The sequence below is a fragment of the Haliotis cracherodii genome, unplaced genomic scaffold, assembly GCF_022045235.1.
Source record: "Haliotis cracherodii isolate W230 unplaced genomic scaffold, xgHalCrac1.p SCAF_7, whole genome shotgun sequence".
Taxonomy (NCBI): Eukaryota; Metazoa; Mollusca; class Gastropoda; order Lepetellida; family Haliotidae; genus Haliotis; species Haliotis cracherodii.
In genome coordinates, this window is record NW_027266330.1 from 33,913,000 (window position 1) to 33,921,078 (window position 8,079).

The following is an 8,079-nucleotide window of genomic DNA, read 5'->3' on the forward strand; positions in this document are numbered from 1 at the left end:
ATAACTTGTTGGGCTATGAAAACGTTGGGTTTTCATTTGCATGCCATGACAATTTTAGAGCAAGTGAACAGCGACGACATGCCACGACTGACGGAAGCCCAAGCCCACAAAGCCATCGGCCGACTGAAAACCAGAGAATCATCTTCAGCTGTAGCCATGTTTTTCCACGTAGCGCAAAGCACCATTACAAGATTGTGGAAGCATATTCAGACACACGGGACAACACGGGACCTTCCTAGATCCGGTCGACCACGTATCACTACTAGAGCAGAGGACAGATCTATACGGCTAAGTCACTAACGTGAACGAACCATAAGGGCCACCTTTACAACTACGGTAATACGAAGGGTATCAGCCCAGGCAGTGAGGAACCGTTTAGGCATTGAAGGTATTCAGTCTAGACGACAAGTTCGAGGTGTCATTTTGACGGAGCTGCATCGTCGACTGCGACGTCAATGGTGTCAGAGTCACAGAGGATGGTCACAACTGTGATGGAGACGAATTTAGGTGGGTGACGAGTCACGTTTTATTCATGCGGATACTAGACGTCACGTTTACAGGAGACGAGGGAAACGTTATGTACGAAACTGCATACAGGAACTACACAGATATGGTGGTGGTAGTGTAGTATTTTGGGCTGTCATCTCCTACACTGGTAGAACAGACTTGGTGCGTTCTTGGAAATTTAACGACCTCACACGATAAGACTCAATTTCTTGCCATTTTGTAACTGAAGTTACTACTCTCTATAAGCTCTGTTTTTCTTATCATTTTAAAGTTCCTGTTTACGTGAGATATAAAACCTGCCATAACCTTGCATCTGTGATAAAAGCATTCATCATGTTTGTATACAATCCTGAAAGCAGGCGGCTGTCCGAGTCGGTATGGAAGCTGGGTCGTAAAGTGGTGTGTGGCTTGGGCAACAACTATCTGCAAAGGCGTCAACAGCATAATTCAGGAAATGCTGTCAAATAGTGTTGAAAGATCTCTGTATTTGACCAGCCCGAGTCGCTTGGTATAGAACTACCAGATGCATTGCCGCAAAGCCGTTTTAGTACTTGATCGTGATCTTATCAATGTAGCTGGAGAACTCTGATTCGATTTGACAACAGATGTTGGGCTATGATTCTCCCTTTTCATCAATATTCTAAATTCAACGAGGGCATGTCTTCAGGTTGTACTTATCCATGATGTGTCCATGCTCATTAAAATAACAAGTGACGGTCTCCGAGGCAGGTAACGAGTGAGGTAGCTTTCGCTCTCTGTATCTCAAGGGATCGAGGCTTCTTCACTGGTATATCAGGACATCACTTAGAAATCCATAGAACCACTGCAGTGATAGGGTCATCCTTTGACTTCATTCCAAGATGAATTGCTAGATCTGTGGCAATAGTGGTAACCTCAGCCTAGTATGGCCTCACCTAAAATTTGCCATGGCGTCGATATGTGAAACAAGTCCCTGCTCTTCTTCTACCTGGACAATAAAGGTTCTCTACCAGCAGGGGGCTCGTGGCCCAGTATTCTAAGGCGCCGCGATTCGCTTTGCAGAGTTGCGTCCATTGGGCACGCCAGAAACCTAATAATAGTATGATTGTGGGTTCGCATTCCGGTTCGCCCCGATCATGTTTCTAGGTTTGTCGGCACCATACCCGTGCTCGTGTGTTTCACCGAAATGGTAAACGTTGAGACCTGCATCACTTTCCTCCCACATGAAGCTGACACGCCGTGATATGACTGGAATATTGTTAAAAGCGGCATTAAACCCAACTCACTCACTCACTCACACTCTACCAGCAGTAGCGCATTCAATAGAATTCAATATGGTACAATGGTGTTGGGTACATATGGTACAATGGTGTTGGGTATGTATGGTACAATGTTGATGGTACATATTTGGTACAATGTTGTTAGGTACATATTGTACAATGATGTTGGGTACATATGGTACAATGTTGATGATACATATGGTACAATGGTTTTGGGTACATATGGCACACTGGTGTTGGGTACATATGGTACAATGGTGTTAGGAACATATGGTACAATGGTGTTGGGTACATATGGTACAATGGTGTTGGGTACAAGTGGTACAATGTTGTTATTAACATATGGTACAATGTTGATGCCTTGATCACAAGATTTTCGAGCAAGGGTAGTATAACGCTCTTTGAAATCTTTGAAAAAGCACGCTTGATTGTAGCTCAAAAGTTCTGAGGTGTAGACAACAAAATCTGGAGCTGCTGGTTCATTGCTCGACATAAAGGATACATTAACTATTGGAAAGTTGTCATCCATCGTGTCACAAAGTCTTGTGGGCATTTTGTTTGTGTCACTCTGAATTTTTATGTAAAAATTAAGAAAGAGAGGAGGCTGTTTCACTGATCTCTTTTTTTCTTGTTCAGGTAATTATAAGTAAATCTGCAGAAGGGACTTGACTACTTGACCATTATTGAACGATATCAGATCATCGATATACCTGAAGCTGAAGTTAAACTTTTTGTCAAAATTGCTCTTCCTGATTTTGCTGTTCCAAGCAGAAAATCTGATTCATATGCATAAATAGACAGATCAACAGAAACTCCGATTTATATTCATAAATATACAGATCAGCACTAAATCCTATTCAAATGCATAAATAAACAGATCAGCAGAAAATCCGATTCATATGCATAAATAAACAGATAAGCAGAAAATCCGATTCATATGCATAAATAAACAGATAAGCAGAAAATCCGATTCATATGCATAGATAAATAGATCAACAGAGAGGGGAGCACAGCTGGTACCCATGGGGATACCTACGTCTTGCATCTGACAGTATTATTGTCTCAGTATACTCCAGGTGACATTTGCGTATATTGTATTCTTATTAAGTAGATTCATCAACAATAATAAACAGACTGCTTACATGGTCATTACACACAAAATAAACTGTAGACAGAAATATGAAATTGGTGATGTGATTCAGCGCGATAATGCCATGCAAGCCCCAACCATTTTAGGTTCTACTACGCCAAATCAGAACCAGTTTGGACAGTGCGGTTTTCGTCCTGATCGAGAGATATCTGCAGGCTGTGATTGGAGGATATTCTGTAAGATTTTTAAGACTTTCAAATGTACATCCATGTCTTTTTCAACATGATGACTTATGCTGAATGTGACCACAGCTATTTTCAAGTAGGTGACATTTGGTGCGAAACTGGGGGTGGTGTGTTTAGCTTCCTGTACTCGGAAAAGGAGCTGGCTAAGCTAGTCATTTTTTATTTTTTTATTGCTGCTCTAAGGCCAAACTGTGCACACACGTACAGGTAATAGCTGTTGAATGCTTAGTTATTTTAAAAAAAATATATAACGTTACTATAGAAGTCTATGGGAAAACATTTGATTGTGTGTAACCTTTAGTATCAGCCAAACAAGAAACATGTAAGCCAATCAAATGCCACAGAATCTCTTGCAATTTGTTTATTCTTTTTCATCAGAATTCCTGGAATATACAGTAACGCGAAACGATCTCTCTTTAACGTCGATGAGGGCAACCTGACATTTAAAGTACAGTGTCATGGTGATGTCAACAGTCTGTGAAATTTAGCCTTCGTCATCACATGATCACATCTTGAAACCCTCCTCCCCCGTCCTCTAATCAACGAATGAATTACAAACTGTTATTTAATGCTTGTTTTGGAATGAATAACCATTTGGCTGTCGAAGACATTTCATCTACATGTTTGTAGCGTACTTGATATAAAGACGGGCCTAATGAGTGTTTATTTGCACATGTAATCTGGTGACCGACAAACCTGCAACTTATGTCACCGTGACAAACAGGCCTGGATTTCGACATCAGCATATGCGAGATGACATTGAACTGAAAACGACATCGCTAACTGCATAAAGGATCCATTATATACCTTCTCAAGGGGTAAGTGTAATATGCGGATTATTACTAGCGGGCTAGCCTAAAATGCTCTTTTGCATTGGGAAGTAATATTTAGTGACTTTGAAGTGGCTAGCGAAAGTATACGTCTAGTCGGCTAGCCAGGGAGTGATGCAGGTATTGTTCTCTGAGCAGTCTAACATTGTGTTCTTGAAGTACCTAGCGTCAGCACACATCTAGTCGCATGGCCAGTCAACAGAAATGTTGATTTAGAAGAGTAAGATGATCGTTAGTAATCGATGTACCTCGAAGCACATTACGCATTATTTCATTGTGACATATTTAAATTGTCAACACATAAAAGTTTTTATATCGAAGGGTTTTATCAGGATTATTTGCGGAAATTTCCTCCTTGCTTCACAGTTTGTCAAGATGTCTACCCCAGCGAAAATAGCAATGGCGGGCGGGTTTACTTTCGACATGACAGATGTGGACGGTGTTCCTGAAATGACTTTGATTGCTGACACGGTACGAACGTTGAAATCACGTCGCCTCCGGAACGATGACATCCTTCTGTGTACATACCCGAAGTCAGGTAACATGGCTATTGAAGATAAGCGTGTATGACAATTTATGACAGACAATGAATTAGAACAAACTGGGCTCCAGTTAATCATTTCAATAACTTATATTTCTATCCTGTCATGCACGGGGGCATTGAATGACCGAGACTACCAGAACATAACTGTATCGTAATGTACGTCTTATAATAACGCAAGGCACTCACTGGACATGGGAGATCCTCAACATGATCGTGGCAGGCAAGGCCGAGTATACCAAACACTGGCAGAACTCCGCATGGCTGGAATACAGGACCGAGGAAGAACTGGAGGAACTGACATCACCAAGGATATTCCACACCCATTTACTGCCACGGTACGAATGGTATTAATACTACCACAGTCATATACAACCCGGTATATGCATTATAGGGATATCCGCATTTGTAGTAATACTTATTCTACATTTGTTCCTTTTCTTACTTAGCTGTTATATCTGTATTTACGAAAGATCTGTATTTATTCACGTAAGATGTGTAACATTTGCAAAACCTTGCAGGAATAATCAATGTATGTATCAATGTTCATGTACCCCCCATGCATGCAGGCAACTGCCAGAGTCGGTATGGAAGCTGGGATGTAAGATTGTGTACGTCTGGAGAAACCCAAAGGACTGTGTTGTGTCCAGCTTCTGTCAGGAGAGCAGCCAGATGTGGAAGGACGGCTCCAAGGACAAGTACAACTTCATTGGGTCATGGGATGACTTCCTTTCCTTGTATCAGGATGGTTATAGTAAGACATATTTTACGAAGACATAGATAAATATTTACTTGTATGTTCGTTGTCTAACGCTGCAATATTCCAGCTTTATAACGGATATCTATAAATAATCGAGTTTGGACCAGACAATCCAATTATTGAAATCATGAGCATCGATCCACGCAGTTGGTTTACGATGACATGCATTAACCAAGTCAGCGAGCCTGACCACAGTGTCACGATCCCGTTAGTCGCCTCTTAAAACAAGCATAGTCGCCTTTTATGGCAAGCATGGGTTGCTGGAGACCTATTCTACTCCGGATCTTCACGGGTAAAGGAAAGGGTTGAATTGTGCTGACGGGGTGAACATTGACCTACGGATGGGATGCGATGACGTGCATAAGCCATTTCAACGAGCCAGGCCATCGGATCCCACTAGTCATCCGATCCCTTGCGACATGAATTGTGTGCTGAAGACCAAGATGTCCGAGTCATATATAAATTACCTTGATGGAAGGTAAAATACGACTTTGACATAGTGTCTGTACATAATGTAATAACCATGAGAAGGTCCTACTTCAGTACTGTTCGATATTCGCACTTTTTAACTTGTTTTCATTAATTTCACTGTTTTCTTTTCAGTTGTGTTCGGATCGATTTTTGATTATATGCATGATTGGAACAAAACAGCTGAGAAATTAACCATCTGTCAGGTTCAGTATGAAGATATGAAAAAGGTGCGTCCCAAGAAAAGTTTTTGTTGTTTTTATACATATACTAACATTGATTTAAACAGTGTACCTATGCTGGTCGTTAGAGGGGAGCAAATGGATCGGGTTGTCAGGCTCCGTGACTTGGTTGATGGCATGTCATCGCACCCCGACGTCATGGATCGATGCTCATGATATCAACCACTTGATTGCCTGGTCCAGACTCGATTATTTACATGCCGCCTTCATGTAGCAGGAATATTGTTTAGTGTGGCGTTAAACAATAAACAAACATAAACAGCATATTCACAGATGGATAAAAGAGTGTATACAAATAGGTCATGATAATTTCCAGGCGATATAAAATCTAATTTGTCAACAATATCTGTTTTACTTCAAAAGAATTGCGCGAACGAGATAAGAAGAATGGCTGAATATCTTAACCGCCCTCTCCCGGAGAAAACGTACGTTGAGATAGCAGAAGCATGTTCCTTCAGCAACCTGAAACACGCCAACGAGAACATCAAGGATCAGACCTACCACTTCAAGTGGCAACAGGGATCAAGTGGATACTTCAGAAAAGGTGACTACTCCACCTAAAGACAAATGAAAGTCGACATTCGCAATACCTTTTCACTAGACAAGTGAAGATATATGAATTAACATTAACTCTTACTGGATGTTTCATCGTGTGCGTTTTCATAATTTCAACAGTGAATGAATACATGACTGTGCATGGTTTCACCCGCTTTTTTGACATATTTGGCAATATCCCCAGCGGGGAATGGGTTTCACACACTGTACTTATTTGGGAAATCTTAACGTTTTTTGGGCGTGAGGTGTTAACGCTCTAACCACCGCCTGTTCGTCGATCCCGTCAAGTCGTACACGACCAGTATAGTCGTCTCTTATAACATACATGGATTACTGAAGACCCATTTTCTAACCCGGGTCTTCACGTGAATAATGTGAAAGTGAAACATTAGTTAGGGACGCTTGAAGTGGGCTTTGTGTGTTTGTCAATCATTACCACATAGTGTTGTTACCAGGTGTTCCTGCCCCAACAGGATATCAGGATAGAGCTAAATGATAAGGTTTATGTACATAATACTCAGTTGCATGGTTATTGTAAATCACATAAATTGTAATTTATTTAATTTGTATTTAACATTATGAATGCCATTGTTTCTCAAAATGCCATAAAACCTGGGACCCATATTGTTAAAATACATTTTTTTTTCCACAGAATATGCGTAATGATACGATGTCATCTATTTACTTAACAGGAAAATCCGGTGACTGGAAGAACTGGTTTACAGTGGCTCAAAACGAGAAGTTCGATAAGATATACGAAGCAAAGCTAAAGAAACCGTTCCCATACTGAAATACATTTCCAGACTTATTAAGGGGCAGTCTCAGGGCAGTAAGACTGTCGGTCATGGTGTGAAATAAACTGGCATAGAGCAATCGCCGGGTGCTTAGATAAATGACACAGGTGGAGCTTACTAAAACACGGGGGTGGGGGTGTTATTGCAGCAGGGTACTTAATATGTTAAACACGGTACTCCTAACAGAAGCGACTGAAGTTATATAAACCCAGTATTAATACACAAGTGAATGAATCTTAGACATATTTCATTACTCCAGATCTGATGTGTTGATCTTTTTCCTGTGATTGTAAACAGGACTACCCAGCAAATAAACAGGGACATGTACACCTTGTCAAACGTAATGCTTTCTTTATTTTCTAATCAGCATTATTTCGATGAAACGTCACATCCAGAGAATAACCGGTGTAGAGATGGTTCATAGGAATTACCGGGATTATCTCTCTGGTCATCTCTCATTCTACACCATGTATAACATTACCCCACTACAGCAGCAATATAAACAGTGTGGTCTTTTTGGATATGTGTTTGTTTGTTTGTTATTTAAAGCCATAGAAGTCAGCTTTGTTCCAGGTCTATGACGACGGCCTAAAAATAACCATCTAGACAGGACAATCCAGTGATTGAAAGCCGAGTCACGACGTCGGTGTATGGATGGTTTGTGTGTTTGTGAGTCTGTTGTTTAACACTGTCAAACTATCAACCCGTTCACGTAGGTTGCTGCGGACCTATTCTATCCCGATTTCCTCACGGAAATGTATTTCCATTACCTCCATGTCAGAATGGTG

At 41.0% G+C, this 8,079-nt stretch overlaps 1 protein-coding gene across 1 annotated transcript; it reads left to right on the forward strand.

The window, feature by feature from the left end:
• Nucleotides 1–3,836: 3,836 nt before the first annotated feature.
• LOC139447766 (sulfotransferase 1 family member D1-like) lies at nt 3,837–7,796 on the forward strand. The gene is made up of 7 exons (XM_071229258.1): nt 3,837–3,919; nt 4,298–4,469; nt 4,654–4,810; nt 5,042–5,226; nt 5,836–5,930; nt 6,306–6,486; nt 7,190–7,796. Exons 2-7 carry the CDS (start codon nt 4,307–4,309, stop codon nt 7,285–7,287), a joined length of 879 nt encoding a protein of 292 aa, XP_071085359.1. The 5' UTR covers nt 3,837–3,919; nt 4,298–4,306; the 3' UTR covers nt 7,288–7,796.
• Nucleotides 7,797–8,079: the final 283 nt, after the last annotated feature.

Excerpts from the sequence above, each read along its gene's own strand:
- LOC139447766 (XM_071229258.1), top strand. The coding sequence starts at position 4,307 with ATGTCTACCCCAGCGAAAATAGCAATGGCGGGCGGGTTTACTTTCGAC. Across the intron at positions 4,470-4,653 it reads GTGTACATACCCGAAGTCAG|GCACTCACTGGACATGGGAG; the intron begins GTAACATGGCTA and ends TAATAACGCAAG. Across the intron at positions 4,811-5,041 it reads CACACCCATTTACTGCCACG|GCAACTGCCAGAGTCGGTAT; the intron begins GTACGAATGGTA and ends CCATGCATGCAG.